Genomic DNA, 25775 nt, shown 5'->3' on the forward strand with positions numbered 1-25775 from the left:
TGTAGCTGAGTTGTGCCCGGGCTGTTTTAGGTGCCACCAACCAAGTAAGATGAAAGTGTAAAAGTGTATCAGTGATTCAGGCTTTAATTCAGGAATAGTGGCAGGTTTTTCAGTGTTAGAATTAATATTATTGTAGCTCTCTCGATTTTCTTCCCCCCTGCCCAGTAGTAGGTTATGCTGCTGGCTTTTTTTTTTTTTTTTTTTTTTTCTTCCTTCCCTGCTAGATGCTTTGTGCATTGTGGCACAGAAGTTTTTTATGAAGGATTTATCTAAATCAGTTCTGCTGCTCATGAAATATCTTTTTAACCATTCCTCCTTCATAGTGCTGTTACCTGGACTACTTGGCAGAGACAGTATAAAATTCTGTTTTCAGAAAATTTGGAATCGGCAACTGCCTCAGCTCATGTATCTCATTTAGATCATCAGTGATCTAAATGAGAATCTTAAAAAAACCAAACCCAAACTCTTTGAAAACACGCTGTCTCTGCCCGCTACATGGATCTATAAGAAATTTTGTAAAAGGCAGTTACAGGATAACTTAATAGTACAGATCTTTGCTGAGCTGGGGCTGCTGTCCTGCAGCATGAGCATTTTTATCTAAACCACTTGAGCCATAGCCCCGAGGAAGACACCTGTGACCAGTCACAATTTTCTCTGCTTGTTAAAAAGCGTGCATGAAATCACACGGTTTGTTGTGCATTGATCCTGCCTAAAAAGGTAGACTAGACACAAATCCGTGTCTCAGCCTGTGGGAGGGAAGGGACCTGAGAGAAGCGGGTTGCCTAACTGGCTGCCAACCGAAGGACTCATTCCAAGGTCCAGGAGCCTCGGCTCTGGAGATAGCGTTGGTGAGGTGTGTACGGCGGGGCCATACCTTGTGTGCCTGGCTGGGCCTGGACCTTGGCCTCCGTTATCCCTTCTGCCATCCGGAGGGTCAGGGCAGCTGGGTGTGGGGCAAGGTGCCGCATGGCAGGTGGGGCAGGCGGGAAAGCCGGGGCTGTGTCTGGGAACGGCAGCGGGGCAATGACCGCGATGGCTGCGTGACCCTTGGCCCCTGGACCGGGCTTGGTGGCAACCGGGACTTTAGCATCCTCCCCGTTTGGCCGCGCATGGGGCGATCTCGGACGGCCCCGCGGCTGCCCTCAGCCCCGGGCCGGCGGGGCTCAGCCGGCGCTCGGTGAGCGGCACCGCGCCCCGCCGGGAGCTCCGCGGCGCTGCCGCCCGCCCCGCGGCCCCACTACGCCCCCCGGGGAGGGGCCGGGCGGGCGGGCCCCGCTCCCGCCCCGCGGAGCCCGTGGGCTGGGGCCGCGCCATCCGCCACACTCGCCGCGTCCCGCCGGGATGGACGGGCCGCTCCCGGGCGCCACCGACGCGACCGGCTTCGCCGACGATGTGCTGCGCGTCTTCGGGGCCAACCACAGCCTGTCGGCGGGACAGCTCTCGGCGCTGCTGCAGCGCCTGGGAGCCGCGCCCGCCCTGGGCTCGGCGCTGCCGCTCGCCCACCTGCACCACAACCAGGTACCGGCACCGGGGGCACCGCGGCCGCGGCCGGGCTGGGCAGCTCCGTAGTGTCTTAAGTCTCGCCGCCCTCGTGTTTCCTCCTCACGGTGAAGCCGGGAGGGAGGGAGGGATAGAGGAAGGGAGCAAATGTCTGCTGGGGCTCGGGTGGGCTCGGGTTGCGGGCAGAGGTGCCGGTGAGAGCAGCTGGCGGCACGGGAGAAGCTGCCGTGCCCCAGCGAGCTGCTGCGGCGCGGGCTGTCCCGGGATTGGCGCTCCGTCCTCGCTGCTCGGCTCTTAAACTGCCGCTTTTCCCGGTTAAATAGCATCTGTCCAGCAGCAAGGCGTGCATGAGAACCAGCTAGTGTTTCCCTCCGAGTGGTGAATAAGCAAATCTTCAGGACTTGTTAAAATCCGGTTGTCATGAGACAGCAAAAACTCGATTATAAAAACGGGTCTGCTTGGCTAAAGAAACTTTTCCAGAAATTGTCACGTCTTTTATCTAAGTTGAGTGCTGAGTGTACACCCATCAATCAATCTACCAAAAGCCTTTTAAACGGATGTTTAATTTGCTGACTGGATATCATTGGAAAATTACATCTCTTTCAACATTTGTACTCTGTTTAACGTCTCCATAAGAAACTCAGATCTCCTTGCTACTTTTAAAGTCTGTGTAATTTCACTTACCTGGACTGTCCTGGACCAAATTCGTTTCCTTGAAGGGAAATTTTGAGATTGGTGGTGATTTCCATATGCTCAGAAATCAGAGACACAAAGTTAGTCACGAAAAATGAAAGGAAAGCTGAATAACTGTTTTCTCTGGTTTGATTTCACTCACTAAAAAACAGAAGAGGGATGGCTCTCAAGACCTTGTGAGTTTTTTTTTTAACATGGTTCTTCTGCTTTTTCTGTGAAGGAGACAAACCTTGAATAAGCTATCTTTGTTTTAGAAAGGTTTAATTGGGACTTAACTCCCCTGAAATCAATGTAGTACTCATTATAGGCATAGCAATGTTTGCAGGAGTCAATGCTTTCAAATCCCACAAATTGAACACTGTTCCAACTCAGTGCCTTACAAATATAAACATTCACAGCCACACATGCTAAATACAAGTTTGCAGTGTTGAGTATGGCTATGAAAAGCAGCTTTCTTTAAAAGGGCATAGAAATGAGTGGATTCTTCAGTCCTTCAGGTTTTCCATCTGCAAAAGCACGTAGCTCTCGTACACAGCCTTTGGCACAGGCTACAGAAGGGAAAAAAAAGTAATGCTCTTTCTTATTGCTACAAATGCATGCTCCTCATAAGTAACTTGATGTTTACCTGAAACAATTTTTTTTACAGGCCTGTTCTAATTGTGTTCATGTTGAATAATATCTAGGATATCATACTGAAATGTGTCTACTTTTTTGCCGAGTTATTTGTATTGTTTCTTAAAATTGGCCTTATGGCTGCTCCATCAGCTTGAAGCATTAAAGCAATTGCATTTTGATCCCTCAGAGAAGTCAGGTATGTCCATGACTTTGGGCAGGGGGTGCATGCAAATGCATACTCACACCACGTAGATCCTGTGTGACTGTTTTTAGACACCGTGAGTCTTTGTGCTTACAAGTTGATAATTCAGCATCTGCTGGTTATGACAGAAGACATGAAGTGGCCTAATACAAGTTTGGGTGTTGGAAGGCATCAGAGGCCTAAGCTCTACTGATTCTTGACAGAGGAAAGTGAATGCCTCTGGAGAGCGATTCAGGTCTTCCTCAAGGCTGCTGAATCCATTCAGGCTGCAAAAGTGGCTGCCTGTAGGAGGGCACAAGGTTTATCTTAGACTTTCAGTTCTTAACTTCTGTGTCCAGAGCTAGTAGGATGACTTCCAGTCCTTTCTTCAAATCAAGATAACATATCCCTGCTCTTCAGAGAGTCCCTCATCCCAATCCTGAAGGAATTTTTAGTGGTGAACTTGTCTGTAAGGAACAGATGATAGAGCAACTGGCAGGAAGGAACAGTCTCTGTAATTTTGTCCCAGTATTAGTGTTTAGTTTTAATGTCTCATTCACAACAATTTTGGTAAGCCTATTAATCTCATGAGAAGATCCACAAGAAGCTCTTCCATTTCCTTAAAGATTAAAAGTCTGAGTGTGTAAGCCAAAAGAAGATGGTTTGATTTCTGTTTTCCTTTGATACCAGGTTGACTTGAAAAAAAAAGGGAGAGTAAAAAAAATGATTTAAGATAGTGTTTGAGTGTATATTTGTGTAGAGGTTTGTGGGAACTTGCGTCCTATGATGTCTGTAAAGATGTTGATTTTTTAATGTAGAAGAAAAAAACCTGTATTTTTTGAGGCCCCTTTTTAAATTTTGGATTGAACTGTCACCAATTTCTTGTCGTTTTGGTCTCTTTTTGCTTTCATCATACACTTTCATAATTATTTTTATTTTGTGTTTATATTTTCTTTGCTCTTCAATTTTTCTGTTAACACCTTTTCTTAATATGTAAGCTAAGACTCCTTGTCAGAGAAATAAGTGGTACTTGAGCAAGCACAAATATTGATCAGTGCTGTTTTTTCACCCTTTACTGTGGAATTGGCACACATTTTAGTCCTACTAATAGGAGTAAAATTAGCAATTGCAGTCTTATAAAAATGATGGCTTGCTACTCACTCTGTGTTTTATGTTATTAGAAGATGTAAAAACCATGAAACCATACTTGATCTTCTTTCACTGAATTCATTGTAGTATGGCAGCCATACACGTGTATGCCAAAGGGCTAAATGACATGCTCAAAATTTTTGGTCAAAAAATACCTGGAAGGTAAATGGGCATTGGAAAGAAGGCATGCTAATGCCACCTTTTTTATGCTTTGATGTAATTGGTAGGTGCTAAAATCATGCTCCTATTTCCTTCTTTGGCTTTCCTAAATCTATATTTATGCCACTCTAGATGTTACACCTGAATACTGTGTTTTAATGTAATGCATTTTATTTTTAAACAAAACATTTTGGCAAAATTGAATTTTTTTTTATTAATACTTGTAATCAGATATAATTACCTTTCATCTCAGGATGAGTCAAAATCTAGTAAGTTTAGTAGACTAGAACCAAGCTAGTATATTCTTTGATTTGAGGATTTTTTTCGGTAGTTTTTCACTGGTTACAACTTGTCTTTTGAAAGAATGGAGACAAGAGTGACAGAGTGTGGCTTGGTCCAACATCATGACCTGATGGTGCTTGGCCAGTGTGATGCTAAGTAGGCTTAGTTGTTGTACCCTCCAAGTGTCCTATTTCTACAATATTTTCAGCAAATTTCAGTATTTGTGGACAGTTCTCAGCTCCCAGCATGGACAGCTGCCTTGCACGTCATGGAGTGTGTGAAATCCCTAAAGCACACAAGTGCATTTGGGCAGCTTCATCTGACTCTTTCTTATGGAGTGCTGCTTGTTGAAGGAATGATCATCTGTATCATCCAGTTTTTACCTGTCCTAAGTGACACAAGGGTGTTACCACATCAGCATTAGGTGCTTTCATTTCTTACAAGTAAGTTGAGGAAGGCACAGCTGTATGTCTCTATTTTGCCTTATCCATGCTTAGACTAAGTTAAGGAAAAAAAAGGGAGGGGGGAAAAAAGCTTGTTTAATAGGCATTCACTGCATTTATTGTTTGCTGTTGCTACTGTGGGACCCACTGCCCTGGGGTGGGCTGGGCTGGGCTGGTATTTAATCTGGCAACATCTAGAAATTGCAGTGCAGGATGCTGTTGAGTATTTTAGTGCTTCACATGTGGAATGCTACAGAAAAAATAGGTAGAGCAATGATAAGAACATAGCAGAAGATCAGAGAAGGGACTTAAAAGTATTTAAAAGGTGGTTGTTACTGTAGCAGTTTTGTTAATTTCTCCCCTTAGAAGAATCCAGTATTGTTTGATCATTTTTGGGAGAGGCTTACCAGGGTAAAAGTTAACATCTGTTTGAATAACCTAGTTGATAGTTTAATTTTTTTCTAAGTCTCAGTATTCTGTAACTGTGTAAAATCTATCATTCAAATCCTTCCAGGTTTTGGTGAAAGCATTTTTTAAATTATTTTAAACAGTTCAGCGATGATAGGTTATGTTATATATTTTTTGCAACTGTTTACTAAACACTTGGTGACAGTCACATTAGAGGAAATCCTCTTACCTTATCACTGTGATAAAGTCTTGCTGCACAGCAGGGGACAGACAGGACCAACTGCAGACTTGGTGAGTCAGGACATCATTTTCAGTCCCCTGTTCCATGAGGCTAAATTTTCTCTCTGATGAGATGGTCCATCAGTCTTACAAAGTAAATATCTGATGTTTTTACAGCAGTGTGGCTGTGTTAATGTATTTATTTATCCTGAAAAGATAAATGCAGAGTTTTGCAGTGTGCAAATATGCCTTGCTCCAGTCCAAGGCTTCTAATAGATTCAGTCTTTTAATTAATCCTTTAATTGTGCTGGTGAACTCATGCAAGCTTGCTTTTTAGCTCTTGGATGTATGTAGGAGTTTACTGAGAGTATGAGGTGACTTATGACAATGAATCATTTATAAGAATCATCATCCTCTGGGTTTGTCCCTGATCAAAATAATAATAATAATTAAATACAATGCTATTTCTCAATTTCACATGAAAGAGCTCTTCTCAGATGATATTTATCACTTCTATGTTTGTGTGTAGGCAAAGTTACAAGTGTCAGGTTTATTAATTTATGCTGTGTGTGATTCAGTTTCTCTCCATTATCTGTTTTCCTACCTACAACATCGTTTGGATTTTTGTGAATTAATGTTAATACATATTGGTATTTAAAAATGCTAATACTCTCTTCTGTATTTAAGGAATGAAATAGTTAAAGGTGATTTCTTTCAAAGATGGTTATGGTGTAAATTCTCAGCCCTTACTGGCTCGTTTTTTTTTACCACAGACATCCAGAAATGGCTCAGAGAGCTGGTAATCAACACCATACAGGAACTATTCCTGTAGACTACTACTATCTACAACTATTTATTTTGCGGTGGGCATATTAGCGATGAATACATGTATTATTTGTATTATTCCAAAATGCAGAGTTAAGAGTAAAATGATTAGATACATAACCAGTTTAGAAAGCTCCAGTGGTTTGTGTATTGGCCTGTTAAAGACTGTATCTTCAGTGATGGTTTCTTTATAAACTACTTTCATGCAGGTTAAATGGAACAACATGTTTTAAAGCGAAAAAACCCCATTTTTTTGTTATAAGCTCTGTTTATTTGATACATGATACCTCTTTGACATTAGTATTGACATTGAAAGATTAAATTACATGAACTTTGCTTCTGTATATTTGAGTCTTCAGGGTCTCATGGCCTTAACAAAATTTGCACTTAGGTATAAGTTCAAGCATGTGCCTGAGTACTCTGCTAGACTGGCTTGTTAAAGAGGAAGGATAGAACATCCAGGATGTAATTTTGCTAAAGTCATTTGAATTTGCCTGCATGTTCTCTTCCTCCAAGCAAATCAAAGAGAGTCACATTCTGGTGATGAGTGCATGCCTTTCACCTTTTGGACAGTATCAGAAATATTTATTAACAGGAGCAGAAGCAACTCTGATGAAATAAATGACTTGCAATCACTCTGGCTTATCTCTAGGAGTTAATTGCCTTATAAATAATAGTGTTGAATTATTTGAGACGTGCTGTGTAATCTGAAGGCTGGCAAATCTGAGAAGAGCAGGGAGTGACTATTTGTGTTTACTTTGCTAAGGTTTCCAGTGCTCTCTGCTTGCAACCACACTGAGATTTGCTACAGGGAGAGTTGTGCTGCAATTGATGTCTCAAACAGAAGAAAAAAAATTGATTTTTTTGGTCTTGAGACTCAACCCTGGTTGTGTTTGTTGTGCAGCACCAACTGCACAAATCTACTGTTTACACCCAGAAAAAGGACATTTTCCCTTATCATTGTAGGAAATAAAGAATGTAAATGAACAGAAAGTGTTAGATGAATGATTTTAGCAGTTTGGAACATTTCACATAAAACCACTCCATTTTTCTGTAGATCTAACTTTTATAGTACTTGGTGGCTTGTATTTTATCTTTTTGGTTGAAAATGACAAACAGAGGAACCAGCCTTGCCTTGCCTTGCCCCTGGCCTGTTTTAGCTCTGCCAAGTACATTTTTTGTTGGCCCATCCAACATTGTTATGCTTTGAGCTAAAGGCAAAGTGAAGATCCCAAGCAGGAGTTTATCTCATGGTTTTACAAGACAGTGTTTGCCCCTAAGAGTTACTGCTGTAAGATGAATGAAAAATGTTTAGTTTTAGACCATTTTTAAGGAGTTTATTTGGGGAGATAAATAAGAAACATTGTTGTAAAGTAGAAGCGGTCGCTTGCATGAATAAGCTGTCACTGAATTACCAGTCATTTTCTGGTGTATTTGGTTACTGAGATTTTAACTGTATCTAGTCTGCTCTTTAATTTAATTATTTTGTAATTACATTAGGTTTTAAGTACTTTGAAACTATTTTTCCGAGTATGTTGTGAGGTTTGACTGTCCGAGTTCTCAGGGTGAAAGATCTGCAAATGTCTTTTAAAAATGTGGTTTATTGATTTGTGATTTATCTAACTTAAAGTACTTTGAATAATTTCTGCTTTACATCAAGCAATCACAGTATTTTCATGCACAATGTACATTGTGTGGACTTCTCTGGAAATGCATTACAGTACTTCCATGTTGTAATTCTTGCATTTCTCACTGTATGTCTTATTTTTTGGTTTGCATTAATATCATGTCAAAATCCCTTTTGGTTGCAGTGCTTGACTAGTGAAGAAATCTTTTCTTTGCATGGGATACCGAACAACAGTCACATATCAAATTCCAGCTTCTCTACAATATGTCCTGCAGTTTTGCAACAGCTAATTTTTCACCCATGTGATCATCAGGAAAGCTTTGTGGACACATCTAAACCACATTCTTTGCAAGGTTAGTTACTATTACTTGCGTTAATGCTGTGACCAGAGTGGGGTTTTCTTAGAGGAATAGTAAGCATTTATCTAAAAATAACAGGAGTGTCTTGTTTGGGAAGATATAGTTCCAAAGTGGGAACATAAACTGCTGTTTTAGGTCAGCAGACCATCCTAACAAAAGTGTTATCTCTTGACAGTGATCTATTTAAAATGCTGTAAGAAAGATGAAAGAACTGACTAGAAAGTTATGGAGTATTTTGCTTAATTAAGGAAGAGCCTTTCTGACTTGTTTTGCTTGGATAATGGTTTGTGCCTTGAAACTTCAGGATTCGTACTTATAGTTGATTAATAGAGGAAAATATGAGTGCACAGAAGGGAAGTTTGTGCAGGTGATTTGCAGTGGGAAATGAGACTTGGTGGAATCAGCCTGTATGGTGGTAGGTTAAGTTAAAATTACTTGGGCTACATTTGAGTGGAGTTAATTGCAGGGGGACTGTCAGGTAAGCCTGTGACTGGTTTACTGAGGAAAAATACTCAAATTCTTTCCACACTCTTACTCCTGCTTTCATGTCATCTTCTGTGATGATCCCTCCATGAGGAAGATTGCTGCATGGTTAAGTAGCCTTAATCTTCTTTCTCACTATTTCTTTTTCTCACTATTATTTCTACTATTATTTCTATTTTTATTGTGCACAGAACTGTACGGTACAGTAAAAGGCATTGGACAGGGAATATTTATCTGATTAAAGAAATCACTTTTAGCACTAATAGGGATCAAATATATAATGGCTTATTTATTTGAGTCAGTATTCCAGGTGAACTTACTGTTCCAAGGGAGTCAACTGAATTTATGTTAAAAGCTAGGGTATTGGATTAGTAGTGCCTAATGTCAGTATTCATAAGAAGAGATACAGAAGTGCTTTTCGTAACTTTTGAAATACTAGTATTAATAACATTCTGATTATTATTGGTGATCATCTTTAATAAGAATTAGAGATCATTCCTAAAACATAGCTGTGTTTTGCTGTGTCAGTGAAAGATAGAATTCTAATTGAGTAATCACTCAATTAGAAACCATGGCAGCAATTTAGCATGACTGCTCTAGATAGCTTGTGTCATATTGAGACACATATTACCAAGCAGACCATAAGATCTGCATTGGAGAGTAGGATCTGTTGTGCCTCTTTTTTTTTTTTTTTTTTTTGGGGGGGGGGGAGTGGATGTGGGGTGTGCTGGTTAAGTAGGTTGAACATGGAATCCTTGACCTACAGTTAACCTCCTAAGCTACTTAGACCATCCCTCTTGTTTTTCTTTTATCTGGCCATCTCAGAAGCAATGTCCAGTAGCCAGATAAGCAAGTCAGCATTCTCCCTGCCCCTCCCTTCGCTGCAGCGCAAGAAATCTGCAAGGCCCGTGGTTAGGGCACTTTAAACCACTGCGACACATAGTGGTGCCTGTTTGAATAGCGATTCCTAGAAAAGCCCAGTGCCCAATGCAGCTGTTGATTTATACACCCCCACCCCATCAAAAAGTGAATCTGTACTGCAGTAGCATTGAGACCAGATGATTTCAATTACTGCCCATGGAGAAAAATCCTCCATGCTTGTTTCCAGCTGTGCCTATGTGAATTTTACCCCCTTGCACTCCCACTCTCTTAACAGTACACTGTCTTCCAAAATAATAATGGACAAGACGTGCAGAAGAAACCTGTTCAATGATTAGGAGCAGCTACTCAGAATAAAAAATAAATGATGCCAAAGCAGAGTAGAAGTTGGAAGACAACAGACGTTATGTCTTTTTTTCCTGGGATTTGTAAAATTCCCATCTAACCTATCTGATCTTGGGGCATGCTCAAGTCCTCCCCTTGCTTGCTTCTCTGAAAGATAATAGGGAGGTGTGTAGAGATGCATTGAACAGCTGAAACTGCCCAGTGGCATTCCTCATGTCCAAGACAAACACTTTCTGTGTTCTCTGCTTGACTTCTTCAGAAAGGTATTTGTGCACTAACTTCCTCTTCATCCTAGGACAAGGTTAAGGAAGAGCCTGAGCCTGCCTGTTCTTACAAGGAACAGTGCTGAGCAGCAGTGTTCTAAGGAGGGCATCTTCCACTCCTGCAGTTTTGTTTTTTGGATGTCTTGTGCCTGTGGGTATCTTGGCTGTCTCTTTATTTGGGCTACCGTTTAGAGGCGGAAAGAATAAGAGTAGTTAGCAAAAACTGACTGAGGCATCAGTCTCAGGGGAAGAATTAGCACTGCATCTGAGTGCTCTGCTCTGGTAGATAAAGTCAGACTACCCAGCATTCTGAGATGTGTGGACTCATGAAAAGGCTAGTGTGGATGGAGTCCTAATGAATAAAACCATTCTAAGGCAGCAGTGCATACATGATATTGTGAAATGCAGTCCTTAATGCAGGATTTTTGGCAACATTGGTTGTCTTGGAATTTTCTCAACTCAGTTTAAAATGTACACTTTTGCACAGAATATAGGTAGATGTCCATGCACTAAACTAAAAGACTCTTGTACTTCTGTAGAAATCCCAATTTTAGACAGTGTTTTCTGACTCGCAGTGACACTGTAAACCTGTTTATTATAAATTTTATTTAAAAACCCAGTTACAATCTTGATTGCCATTTAGTTTAATAAAAATTAATCTATGTAGCTTAGTGATTCTACCCATATCTAGTTGTGTGTTTTTCTCTCTTTCTGTGTAGCTCTCTCAAAATTGGCAAATGAATGTTGTAATTGGCATTGATACATCTGCAAATGCTTTGAATGTTTCTAATGCTTTCTGTTCTTGACATAATATAAAATTCATTTCATAAAAACATTGTGACACTGTATGGAGTAGAGCCATCCCAGTTGCACAAGAAGAATCTAGCTTAGTGTGTTTGCCAGTTGTGTTCCAGAAAATAATATCAGACCATAATCTGATCTGTTAGTTTCTGCTAGGCAGAGAGGAATTTATGGTAACTTCTCTACATACATACAAGCTTATAATGATGCAACTTTCTGGATTATATGAAACTGTTCTCATCTAGGCAACATTGTGTTGGCACTGATTATTATTTGTGGTTAATTTTTAAAGACAAACCCTCTGTCCATGTGGATTACTTCATAGTTCTGTGGCATCACCTGAGGCACCCTTGTAGACCTCTTTGCACAACTTTAAAAATTTTTCTTTGTACTTACAGGAATTTGAGATGGCACTGGATAAAAAAAAAAAAAAGTTCTCCATAGGGGCACAACTTCGTAAATGCTTACGAGTAACAACAACCACACCACACCTCTCCAATTTATAATTCAGGCTCCAGAATAATTAGAGTATGGATTTGTGCAAGTCCTGGTGCCTGAACACTAAGTATCTGAGATTATGCGTATGGTGAAGGAAACAAAATTATGCTGAGCCCTGGCGCATTTACTTATTCTTAGGAAAGGTTTTTCGCCTTTGCATACCTACATCACGTCCTTCTTTTTGAACCTAGAACCTCTTTTTTTACGCACTTTTGTTTCTCTCTTATAATTAGCTCAACTATCAGCTATCTATCACCTCACTTGTTGATAAACAGTGATGGGCAGCATTTTCAGCCAGCAGAATTTCTTTGAGTGAGGGGAGGAGGGAGGAGGGTTAGGAGCTGAGATACCACCTCAGGGTGGTTTGAAGGAGTCATTCTTTATCAGGGACGATTTTTATATCTAGTACAGCCAAGACAACAGTCTTTTTGTCATGGAGTTTCTCAGAAGTAAATGTCAATTGGATCTGACTCTGGGACTAGTAAGAAGTTTTGTTTTTTCTCTATGCTATAGCTGCTTCAACTATTGGCCTACGCCTTATTTTTTACTCTTCATTGACTGTAGAGAAACCTCATTTATATTAGCAGCAGGTAGGCCAGCCCATATCTACTTGTATGGTTTCCATTTTTAACATGGTTGTCCCAGAAAGCGTTTTCAGATATTTCCTTTCTGCACGTATGTGTCTTAACTGCCTATGTGTTTTAAGAATTTTATATTAGTGAGTTTTAATTTCAACCAAGGAATGAGTCTTTTACCAGTTCCATGCCAATTTAGCAATTAGAGAAATCACAATCAGACTGAAGTGGGTGTTATATTAATATATTTTGTATTTCTCTTTGTTTATCCACAGTCTGGGGATTTGGATTCCTGGCTGTGTCTATCATTAACTTGGCATCACTTCTGGGATTGATTTTAACTCCTCTCTTAAAGAAGTCATATTTCCCGAAGGTTTTAACTTACTTTGTGGGCTTGGCCATTGGTACTCTCTTTTCTAATGCAATTTTCCAGCTCATTCCAGAGGTAAGCAAGGAGAATCTATTTGGTTTGCACACTAGTTTGTAAAGTGTATTGATTTTCAAAGCATGATGCTGTGCGGTTCTGTGTGTGGGTTGCCTTCTCCAAAGAATTTTGTGTGGGCTTTGGTGCCATTAGTTATGACCCCTCTCTGGAATGTGTCAGAGCCATCAAGATCCATGTCTCGTTGTTCATTGGGAAGGACCAAGGGCTATTCTGCCTCTAAATAAAAAGAGAAATACTTTGGATAAAGTTGTAGTGAACTGTAATAGGCTACACTGTTAGCATTTTGTCCAAGTTTAAAAAATGTGATGACATCAGGATCTTTTGCAATTTCTGCTCATGGAAACTGATGGTTGGTATAGAGACAGATTTTGTAATAGAGGGATATCTGTGTAGTGTGATGTTTGCTTATTTTTCTGGAAATGTGCTAAGATTACAGACTAATTTGCATTGCTTTTTTCTTCACTGTTAGGCATTTGGGTTTGACCCGAAAGTAGATAACTATGTTGAGAAAGCTGTTGCTGTGTTTGGAGGATTCTATATTCTCTTCTTTGTGGAAAGGATTCTTAAAGTGATACTAAAGCTCTATAACAAGGTAATGAAACCTATCACTAACTGAATGAGCCTTGCCTTAAAGTACTTGTCACATTTTGTGAAATACTTGCTAGATGAATAAAGTGTGTGTGTGGGGGGATATTCTGTTTTATCTGAGGAACTCAGCCTTACTGTGTGTTCTGATATATCTGTTTAAAACCCATATGAATAGCGGAAGAAATCTCAGGTTTTTGAGGGAGTTACAAGCAGCTCTGGGAATGGAATCCAGGTTTGAGTGTGGTCTTTGGTATATGCTCCAGTTGCTCTCAGCAGCCAAGTTGTTGCTGTCATAGCTAAACACATCAGAAAAATGTGAAAACATGTAAGAGGTGGAAAGAATGAAGTCTGCCCATGGAGCTCCTGTTTGGGCAGGAGATAATCAGTGTGACAAATACACCTTGGTCATCTGCAAAGGGCAGCTGTGCTGATAGGGCCTGACTCTGGCCTTCAGTAACTTTGGCTCTGTGTTTCCCCAAGCTCTGGTACACAGACCTGCTTCGGTGAACACTGCAGTCTCCTCTTGCCCAGGGCTCTCTTTCTACCCCTGTGCCAGAGTACTTGTCTTCTGTGTGCTCACTTGAGCAAGGCTGAATTTGTCTCAGAGAAGGGCATCTCAACATTTTTGATCCTGCCTGCTTACTACTGGTGAAAGGAAATGTCCCTGTCTTCCTACTCTAACTTCTCTTCAGTTTTCTCCTCCCAAACTGTTGCTGATACTGAAAATTATGATGATCAACTGTCCCTCATTTCCAATAGCTAGAAATAGGAAAAATGATTTTGTTTTTCTGTATTTATGTAAACAGACAGAGGCTAATAGACTCTAATTGACAAGTAACCATGACTAACCAGCAGATGTCGATCACTTTTGGTCAGGTTGACGTGGGCGGTTCTACATAAAGGTATAAAAATGAAAAGTCTCCCATGTTTTCTGATTAACTAAAAGTAAGAGATAAGTTAGGAACTTAGATATGTTTCAAGTTCATTTAAAAAATGAAATGTTCACCGCTGTTCATTTCAGCAATCACTTGGTGTTGAAAGCAAGGCAGCATGAATATGATCTCCCCCCACCTTTTCCTTTTTGTCTCTATTTCCTGATGTTGCAATTTTGCCTTTGTTTTAATTACCTACCTACTTGTTTATTTGTCACCTAGACTGGCCATAATTACTTTGAAAATGGAGAAGAGAATCATTCTCAGGATAAGACTAACTCATCCAAACCACCATCATCCAGCAATGGGGGCGTGTGTTATGCAAATTCAGCTGTCATAGAGAGCAATGGAAATCTTGGTTTCGACAGCATCAGTGTGGTCTCAGCACAGGTATGAAAACTGTGTCCATTTAGTAAATTTATCCCTGCCAATTATATAAGCATATCTGGAGGGGAGTGTTAGTATGAATTTTTATTACTTTTGTCAAGTTTTTGTAGACTTACAGCTTATAATTGGGTTGAACCCTACGAAAAAATACAGGGTTTTGGGGCAAGCTTGAAAATACTGAATGACGCGCTCAGATTGTAACCAACAAAAAGAGTTATGTTATATCAGTGTTGAAATGGGTTGGACAGAGAGATGTATCTAATCAGATCTGAATTTGTATTTAATTTGGCTAATTTTGGTTTTGTTGTTGTTATTGTTTTGCTTAAAGAATAATAAATAAAGAATGTGTTTTACTGTTGTGATAATGTCGATCATACAAAATGATCTGTATTTTGTTCCTCAATACATAAAAGCCATTAACTGTGAGAACCTGATTCTTCTGAACCAATGATTAAAGAGAAAAACTAGTACAGTAGCTTTCAGGCACTATATTGTGAGCACTGCCTGTGATAATGCAGTGTATTTAGATACTGTGGGAATCATGGGGGGCATATGTTGAGACAGAAGCCACTCCTCCTGCTTTAAATATCTTTCAGATTTGTTTTCTGTGTTTCTTTGTGTTTGTTTTCATACTGCAAATAAAACTTCCTCCTGTCTGAGAAGATAATGGAAGTGGGAAGAGAAAGTTTTGTGCTTCTTTAGTCTTTTTCCATGTGTAGGGAGGAGCAGTACTGTGCAGGGAGGAGTAGTCCTGTCCGTTATTAAAAAATCATTAAAAACACATAGAAAAAATTTTCAGATATCTTAAGGCAGACTTTTTTCATAGTAGAGATTTTTGGTTTGCCATCCATTTTTATTAGCCAGTAAGTTAGTTGTGGGGAGCAGAGAGGAGCAAGCAGGACAGCAAGCCAGAGGCAGTCCCTAACAACCAGGAGAAAACTGGGAGTTCTGCATTGACCCTGCAAGCTCACAGGGCATATGATGCACACAGTTTGAAACACCAAAACTGTACTTGTCCTTACCATAGAAATGTTGTGAAGTATGGTGGATACTGAACATCTTAAAAACTAGAAGAAACATACTTTATTATTTAAATTACATGGGCACTGGGAGGGAATTAGTATTATGAGTGTCCGTAAGTTTTATTTTGTAGATTTATAAAACAAGTAAAAGAAGCATCCGCTCTCTGCAGAGACAGAAACAGTGTGGCCAGGAGGACTAGAGAAGTGATCATTCCCATATGGCACTGCTGAGGCTGCACCTTGAAGCCTGTGTTCAGTTTTGGGTCCCTAACTACGAGAAAGACATTGAGGTGCTGGAGCGTGTCCAAAGCAGGGCAACAAAGCTGGTGAAATAGTTGGAGCATGAGCCCTGTGAGGAGAAGCTGAGGGAGCTGGGATTATTTAACCTGGAGTAAAGAGGCTTGGCAGGACCTTACCACTCTCTGCAGCTGTCCAGAAGGAGGTTGTAGCCAGGTGAGGATCGGTATCTTCTTTCCAATATTAAGTGGCAGGACAAGAGGACACAGCCTCAAGTTGTGCCAGGGGAGGTTTAGATTGGATATTAGGAGAAATTTCTTCACAGAAAGGGTTGTCGAGCATTGGAACAGATTGCTCAGGGAAGTGGTGGAATCACCATCTCTGGAGATATTTAAAAGGTGCGTAGAGGTGTTGCTTAGGGATATGGATTAGTGGTGGACTTGGGAGCGTTAGGTAAACAGTTAGACTTGATGATCTTAGAGGTGCAATCTAATGTTTCTTTGATGTTGTGTAGCAACAGAAAAACCAGCATTGCTCTTCTCCTCCTCCAGTGAGGTTCAAAGGGACTGGGTCAGGGGAGGGCCAATGTGGCTCAGGTGCTTTGGGACAGTTAGGGAAATGACAGGAGAGTAGGTATGCATTCAACTTTACAAGAATGTGGTATTTAAGACAGAACCATTTGGCATAAGCTAATGTGTACCCAAGAGAACTTTAATGTGCCCTCATAATTGACAGCTTGTTAAAGAGGGTAAATACAGAGTAGTCAGAAATCGAAATGAAGGCTTTAAAGAGGATGTTTGAGGCTTGATTGTGCCAAGGTGTGGTAACTGTTTTCAGCCATGGGGATCCAGCTTTTTTCTCTCCTTTAATACCAGAAGGGGTTGACTGTCAGAGTAAATGTTTAATTAGTCACCTACTTTCTGTTTTCAGTTGCAGCAGTAAGTGCAACCTTGGAAACCTTTGTGGTCTACCCAGAGTTTGTATCTACTGTGCATTGAAATATGGCTTGACAACAGAAACTTTGAAGGAAAGTTATTTCAGAGACTAATTGGTGAAATGTCTATGTTCTTGAGTGCATGTTGTTTGAGTTGTATAACAAAACTTTACAGTGCCTTTATTTATTGCCCGGAAGCAGTGTCAGGATTCCTTCTTGGTCCTGTGGGCTCTTGCTGAGAACACGTCTGGTTCTTGTCTGAGGGAATCAGACATGCATTGGAAATAGCAATAGTAATCTCAGCTATCGTAGGATAAAATAAGATAGTCTCTGTATAATTAGTTTTGGAATGAAGGAGAGGCCATTACTTTTTAAAACACCCCTGTATTTAGAAGAGCATAAATACCAAAGTTGTCTTTGGTTTGCCTAAACTGTGGAGATACAAATGATGTGGAACTGCACTAATAATTAATAAAAGTTAAACCTGATAGTACAGCTGGGTATTACAGAGCTCCGTAGCTGGCATCTCTTTTGGTGTCTTCTAAACTACCATGACAAAGTGGAAATAGTCCAGAGGAGGCAGACATTGTTAATTTTTTGCTTTGGAATCATACATAGGTGTTTGTAAGGTTTATTGTCAGTAGTCTGTCTTATCTTAAACATGGAGAATATGTTCATCATATTACTTGTTCATCTACTTCTACTGGATACATGATCTCGTAAAGTTTAGAATGTAAATCCAGGAAAGCAATTTCATTGTACTTTATATAATTTATAGAAGTTGTCAAGATATTCTTTAAAATGGATTACATGTAAGAATTATGATACTTCAGAGCTACACAGTAAATGTAAATGGTGGATAGCCATATATATATATAAATATATATATGTATAAAAAACAGAAGTGTCACAGTAACTGATCCCTAGTTTAATAACTACAGTTGTTTCTGCATTTTGAAATTTGGGATCAAGAAAGTAATTTCTAGAAGTAAATCAATACTAGTATCCTAAATTAATTGCAATTACTTAAAATGGGGGGGGGTTGTGGAAAAAACAGGTGGATTATTTAAAATGAAAATTTGTGCATTAGATCAAACTCCCTTTCCTCAGTGAAGCTAGGAACATGTGCAAGAAAGATGATATGCTTTAGGCAGAAAGCATGATCAACAAAACAATGCTTCCTCCAGTTTGTAGTCAGCTTGAAGGATGGTCTACAGAAAAAAATAGAGAACAGCTCTTTAGCTCAGGAAGCTGGATGAATTGGTGGAAAAGCTTTGCTAACTGTATTTGGATTTTCTTACACTCATGTATTTTGTATAGCTTGCTTTGTAGTACTTCTTTCTTAAAGTGACATTCAGCTTGTCTTCATGGATTAAGAGAGAGATCTATTACTTGTAAGTGATCCTATCTCAAACAGAAATAGTACAGGTAGAAATTAATAATCTCAAAAAAATGATTGGCACTGCTTCTGTAAGGGGAAATGTTGAGAGGAAAGCCTTCAAAAACTAAGGGCAAGCATGTAGTACAAATCTAAAATCTATGTGTTTGACTCAGCAGGGAAACTCCTGACTTTTTGATACCATTGCTCATTTTCACATCAAAAAAAGTAAAATTTCAGAACTTCCTGTGGACTGAATAAGAGCTGCTTTGTGGCAGTTTTGACACTACTCAGCCAAGGCTTTATTATCTATGAGTTCCAGGCAGTGCAATACGCACCTGACTCAGAAATTCCTGACCTGAACTTTTGTCCTGTCTCAAGGCACTTCCTACATACAAGAATGTAATCAGATAAGAGTCCTGTGAGCAAATCATGCAACAGACCTTATAGCTCTGTCTTTAAAGATCTTGTAAGAATTTATTAATAATTTTATTTCCTTGAAGTTCAAAATTCAGTTTTCCTGGTAGTATTTACATATAGCAAAATTAAAACAATTTGCAACATTCTTTTTAATAAGAAAGAAAATTTCTTGGGATACTCTTTCACCTTCTCCTGAGGAGAAGGAGGTGTTCCTCTATATGCTTCTACTTCAAGAAGTGGAGTTGTGTGTGGATGAGAGGAGAACAGTGGGTATTGCCTGCCTTAACTTAAACAATGCTTTTGACAGTGTCTCTCACAGCATCCTCACAGGCAAACTCAAGAAGTGTGGAATGGATGAGTGGATGGTGAGGTGTATTGAGAGCTGGCTGAATGGCAGATCTCAGTGGGTCAGGGTGTAACTGGAGGCTCTCACTAGTGGTGTCCCCTAGGGTTCAGTACTGGGCCCTGTATTGTTTAACCTATTCATCAAGGACCTGCTGAAGGGACAGATGCCTCCTGAGCAAGTTTACTGATGACACAAACCTGGGGGGAGTGGCCAATACCCCGCAGTGCTGTGCAGCCCTTCAGAAGGGCCTCGACAGGTTGGAGAGATGGGCAGAGCAGAACCTCCTGAAATCCAACAAAGGCAGATGCACCGTCCTGCACCTGGGAAGGAATAACCCCAGGCACCAGCACAGGTTGGGGGTTGATCTGCTGGAAAGAAGCTCTGCAGAGAAAGACCTGGGTGTCCTGGTGGAGAACAAGCCTTCCATGAGCCAGCAAGTGTGTCCTTGTAGCCAAGAAGGCCATTGGTATTCTGGGGTGGATTAGGAAGAACACTGCCACAGGTTGAGGGAGGTGATCCTGCCCCTCTGCTCAGCCCTGGTGAGGCACATCTGGAGTGCTTTGTCCAGCTCTGGGCTCCTCAGCACGGGTGGGATGTGGAGCTCCTGGAGTGGGTCCAGCAGAGACCACAAAGGCAATGAGGGGACGGGAACATGTCTTACGAGGAAAGGCTGAGGGGGCTGGGTCTGTTCAGCCTCGAGAAGAGATGACAAAGTAGGAAACTCATCAGTGTCTGAGTATCTGAAGGGAGGGTGTGAAGAGGACAAGAACCAGGCTCTGCTCAGTGATGCCTACCACTAGGACATGAGGCAATGGGCAGAAACTGATGCACAGGAAGTTCCACCTGAACATAAGGAAGAACTGTTTTACTGTGCAGGTGAATGAGCACTGGAACAGATTGCCCAGAGAGGTTGTGGAGTCTTTCTCATTAGAGACATCCAAGAACTGCCTGCATGCAATCCAGTGCCATGTGCTTGAGGAGAGATGTTGGACCAGATGAGCCACTGTGGTCTCTTCCAGCCTTAACTAATCTGTGCTATGTATGTCTGTAGGCACACGGATGTATCTATTACTGCTTGTATATTCAGGAGTAAGCACTAGTTAATGCTTTATAAGCTTTTTTTTTTTTTTTTTAAGGGGGAAAATACTATAATACTTGCAAATATTCTGTAAATACAGTATGTGGGTACAGAAGTTCACCAAATGGATCACCAGGAATTTTTAGGGGAGCTTAGTTTGTGCTCCCAGTTAAAATGGCAGTTCCTTTTATGTATGTTCAGGTTTTTCATTATTTCATGGCACCGCATGTATAAATTACTTCCACTTCTGGGAAGAGTTAGTGAGATCCCTGGAGTGTATGTTCATTGCAGTTTTATATTAGCTTGTTGATTTCATGCTCTGAGACTTTAATTGTGCAGTCAAAATTAGCCACCACTGTTTTTATTAAACATTCACTTTGTAGAAACTAATTTGAATAGCTGGACTTGACTATCATTGCCCAAAATTAGAAATAAACTTTATGGAATATCAGAGTGTGTCTATACTGTGGACACATTCTACAGTATAGACACATCATATATACCATGTAGATAGAATTCTGTTACTGTGGTAGCTGAGTGTTTCTCTGAGACCATGACCTAGTGCCAGTTGTTTTAAATACAGATACTGCCAGTCACTGAGATCAGATCTTTTTGACTGTACATGCTTATACAGAGGTTGCAGAGGAGGCTTGGGACTGTCTTTATCTGGCAGAGACTCCAGAGAGACATTCAGACCACTGCGCTTCCTGTCTCAGCTGAAGGGCAACCAGGTGATACTTTGCAGTCAGGAGGGTGGTTGGGTTCTGCGTGTTACCTTGTTGAAACAGAAAACATTTGGTGCTACTGATGTGCCATTTTCTTCTTGGGCAAAGCAATTTGGTCTCCATATGCAGCAATGCTTGAATTTGTGTTTGGCATTCATTTAAAGACAGAAGCATCTTTAAAATTATTTATTTATTTATAATTTAAAGATTAATTGACTTCTTTAGTCAGTATTTTGTGTAATTGTTTTATTCCATTTTTTTTTCAGGAAGAAGCCACCCAAAGCAGCTTATGCAAGTGTCTTAAGGGGCGTCCACTGTCAAAGATTGGGACCATTGCTTGGATGGTGACACTGAGTGATGCTGTACATAATTTCATAGATGGCTTGGCTATTGGGGCTTCTTTCACTTTGTCTCTGCTTCAAGGGCTTAGTACCTCCATAGCCATCTTGTGTGAAGAGTTCCCTCATGAACTGGGTAAGGAACTTTATTGCACATGTTGTTTGCTGTGGAAATCACTGTTGTAGGTGGTTGTGTTGGCGTAAAGTTGGCAGAGGTTGAAAGAAAGTTAGACAAATTAATACAAAAAATACTCATCAAAAAGTTACTGAGCACCAAAACACACATTTGGCACAGGAAGTTCCCAAGTGCAGGTGGGTGGAAGCTGGGACCATATATTGGACAGGTACTAATTATCCTGTTTATATATGCTGCATACAGTGTTGTATTAATTAATTTTAAAACCAAAAATCATCATAGGTAGTTGTGTGTTCCTGTGCTCATAGCTCAATCTTGCATCACTATTTGTTTAGAATATTTCAGTTTCCTTAGTATTGAAGGGAAATCCTCATCATGTATTTGAGCAAAGAAAAACAACACAGGGTTATAATGTGTATACAAATAATATCTTTTCTTCAGACTTCCTTTGCAGTCAGAAAATAATCACAATATAATTTTCTGAGGATGGTTTTCTCTTTTTTTATTATTTTAGGGGATTTTGTCATCTTACTTAATGCAGGAATGAGTACTCGGCAGGCTCTGTTTTTCAATTTCCTATCTGCATGTTCTTGTTACATTGGGTTGGCCTTTGGAATATTAGTAGGCAACAACTTTGCTCCGAACATCATCTTTGCTATAGCTGGTGGAATGTTCCTGTACATCTCTCTGGCAGATATGGTGAGATATAATTTCATTTTCACTTATTTATTTCTCTGCAGAAAACTCATACACTCCGTTAAGCCTCTCCAGCAGAATTGAGTATTCTCTCCTTCTCATGCCAGTGACTAATAACAACAACAATAATAATAATAATAGTAGAATATCATCATTTAAACCCTTAATGGAGGTGCACAGATAGTTATTGTTACCAATAGGTGAGGCTTTATAAAGCCTTACCCATCAGTAACAAGTCATGTTTATTCATGAAATACAAAAGCCTTTCTCCTCATCATATTATTATTGAAAAGGGGTTTTAGACAGAGACAAGTCTTTCATGAACTTGGCCTGGTTTAATCAAAGAGTAAAAAGGTGTATAAATATTTTGTTTCAACATTTTGAAGTGTCACAGTATTCCACCTTATTATTTTAAAAGGTTCATTTGTCTATTTAAACCATCTTGTGAAAGAAAAACAAAATAAGAAAGGTAAACAGAATGGAGTTAAATATTAAGTTTCGAGTTCAATGAAAGGTGTTGTGTAACCACAGTGATAATGAAAAACTTGATTTAAATTCTATCCTGGTTTAAATTAAATAGTACCAGCCTCATTTTTGGGGTTCAGACAAAAAATTTTGCTGAGTTCTATTCAAAATACACTGCCTACCATTTATTTTTCAAAGTGTGCTAGAAGATATAAGGAAAAGAAATTGTGCTAAAATCCAGATCATATTTAGATATTGGGAAAAAAAAATCTGGATTCATAGGCACTTAGCCATATTCCATAATTTCATTTTCTGATGATGTTTTGTCTCAGAATGAGAGAGCTCTTTATTATGAGTTTATTTATAAGAGTTTTATTATGTTTAATTCAGTGTTGTAAGAACAGATGCAACAGGCAGAGGTGTTTACATCTGCCACATGAAAATCCACTTGAGTGCAGAACTGGAAGAGTGAGGCTTGAATCTGAAAAGATTTGAGGCCCCAGTTTGGTTCCATGTGCATTTAGGAACTGTTATATATTTATAATGACTATTTCATTAAATACTGTTATAGTTTAGGTAATAGTATAGGATTTAATAAGTTCTTAGAGTTATAAACAATGTAAGTAGTTGATTTTATAAGTTTGCAGTACCTTAATTGCTTTTTATTCAGCTTCACTCATATAATGAATGGTGATGTACTGAACTCTGATGTGTTAAATTCATGGCATAAATTTATAGTGACTCAAGTTTGTTGTTAAATCCATCAAAGTAGGTAACATCCTTTTCTTTGTATCTGTTGTTCTGTTCTCTCTGTTCCTCTCTATCTGTCTCTCTCCCTGTACCCTCCTGTCTTTCTTTTTATAGGTTTTTGGATTGTATCAGTTACCTATCTGAATTTTTCTTCCTCCTGAAAAGTCTGAAATAGGGTATTGAAGTGCTCTGTACAGAGATCTGGCTTTCCACTTTCTTACGATTTTCAAACACTTCTGGTTTGCTTGTCCAGAAGCAGGTAGGATTGACTGGAATGTCATGCCTTCCTCCTTTTCTTTTTGCTGTTCTTTTTTCTTCCGGTATTGGCATAGTCCAACCTCTGCCAATAGGATCACTGAGTGGGGAGGCTGTGGGCAGGTGGGAATGTACTCTGAGGTGTGTGCACACATGAGTCTTGCTGTATGGCATGAAGATAATCTGGTTTTGCACTGTTGTGCAAGAGTGTGACGGAGCTCTGAAACCAACTTCTGGGAAGCTTTGGGCTCTTCCTGCTAACCTTAGCCGGTTCTTCAGGAATTGCATTTCCTTCAATGGCTGTTTTTGTGTCGTGAGACCAAAGAAAAATACAGTTTCTGAGTCACCCAGCCTGAAGGCTTCCTAACTAGGGCTGAAATAGACTGTCTTCATTGTGTTCTGGTTATACTATTCTCAGCAGAACAGGATACTTTACGGCTTATTTCTCAAAAGCCACTGTAGTTGACTTTACCTGCAGCAAACATGCCCTGAATCATCCCATGCAGGGAACTTCATGCCTGTACTCTTCTGCCATCACCTCCACTGGCTCCAGAGGCAATACCTTTGTTTCTGCAGCTAGGAGTGGATCAGGCACCCTTTGCACTTTTGTTAACCAATAAGATGTATATTATGGAATGAAGAATCCCTTCATGGCAGTGTAATGTCACATTGCATCTGTTACCACCAGTTTCACACCAGTCGTCTTCCTCTTCTTCCTGGCTTGACCTGGTGAGCCCACCAGACATGTAAAAGGTTTCTAATTTCTGAGGAGTTGTCCGTGTTTTCATCTTCACTTCATTCTCCTTTAGGTAAAGAAGAAGAATCCTAATCTTCTGTTTCCCAAACAAAGATTTCTCTTTATAGCAGTGAAGGAAGAAACAAAACATTTAGCAATACAAGGGCAGCTGCTTCTAGCAACACATGGACCAACAGTTGGAACCTAGGAGGCTGCTGGAATCAAAAAGGGAAAATTTGCGTGAGACATAACCAGATGAAGTCACAGTAGAGAGTAACAAAACGCTATTTCATCTTACCATCCTTGGTGGAGTGGTTTTTCAGGGTAATTAGGGTGATATTTTCCTGTGACAGCCTTGACCCTCTGTTAGTTCTATTATTCAGTCCAGAGTAGCAATATGGTTCAGTTCTTAATGCTTTAAATTAAGCATGCTACCACGAGATGGCAATACTTACTTAAAAATATCCCTTTTTTCAGTTCCCAGAGATGAATGATATGCTGCAGGAGAAAGTGACAGGAAGAAAGACGGATCTTACATTCTTCCTTATTCAGAATGCTGGTTTACTAACGGGGTTTACTGCTATCCTGATGATTACCTTGTATGCAGGAAATATCGAGCTGTGAAAACAGAATCAGGATTGGAGACATCAAGTCAATTGCAAATGGAAGACACTTGAAATCCAAACAGGGACATTCATTCAATCTACTCGGTTTTGATATGGTGGCAAGGCCCATCCTGTCCCTCTTGCCCCAAATTCAGGAAATTCTTCTTTAGAACTTGCAGTTGAACCAAACTGTAGGAGCTGTCAGCATCTGTATGATGCAAAAAAAAAAAAAAAAAAAAAAGCTAAAAAAAAAAAAGCTGATATTTTTATTTCTACTTAAAATTATCAGACAGATCTGAACTGTCATAGAGGAAGGGTGTTACTTGGCCAGTAAAATTACGCAATACATGTGACTACATGCAACTCCAGACCAACTGAAAGCTGAGGTCTACAAGGAAGATGTGTATTTAAAAGAAAATAATGCAGTTTCATGTCTTTTGTATAACTGTGATGAAGGCAAGCAGTTTCAAAACTGGTTAATCTTTACGACTTTTGTTGCAGGATTTGTCTGTGTAACATCTTCATTCCCCCCCAAAAAAAAAAAAAAAATCAAACCATTTCAGAGTAGGTACTAATGAAGCTAAGGTTTTTAATTACTAATTAACACTGGAAGGAAAGATACCAGTTCCTGCTTTTGATCTTTTCTCTTTATAAGTGCACTAGGGAATTGTTGATTTATTTTGAGAACCACTTTTTTTTAATTAGAGGGAACCTTTGTTAAATTCATGACTGTTTATCAATTCCATAGTATTTTAGAAACATTGAGTACTTTAAAAATGTTCAAGTATTGTGTATTCTATGAAAATAATAAAGTTTTTTACTGAAGTTTCACATATATCCCCTTTAAAAATCAGGTTTTTAGTCTTACAAAGGATAATTTAGGAAAAAAACCTGCTAAAATCAACATTCCAGTATGTTTTCTTCATAATTTGAATGATTTCTTTGTGTGCAGTTGGGTGGAATGAAATGATAATAAAATATACAAATTCTTACCACAA

General features: G+C 39.7%; 1 protein-coding gene across 1 annotated transcript; it reads left to right on the forward strand.

Annotated features, from left to right (window-relative positions):
* Nucleotides 1-1308: 1308 nt before the first annotated feature.
* SLC39A8 (solute carrier family 39 member 8) lies at nt 1309-25775 on the forward strand. The gene is made up of 8 exons (XM_066186306.1): nt 1309-1518; nt 8286-8454; nt 12580-12749; nt 13219-13341; nt 14492-14659; nt 21063-21270; nt 21785-21969; nt 24650-25775. The coding sequence occupies exons 1-8, from the start codon at nt 1342-1344 to the stop codon at nt 24794-24796; spliced, it is 1347 nt and encodes a 448-aa protein (XP_066042403.1). The 5' UTR covers nt 1309-1341; the 3' UTR covers nt 24797-25775.

Source organism: Chamaea fasciata, unplaced genomic scaffold, assembly GCF_029207755.1.
Source record: "Chamaea fasciata isolate MVZ Bird 193981 ecotype frontalis unplaced genomic scaffold, bChaFas1.0.hap1 SCAF_6, whole genome shotgun sequence".
Taxonomy (NCBI): Eukaryota; Metazoa; Chordata; class Aves; order Passeriformes; family Sylviidae; genus Chamaea; species Chamaea fasciata.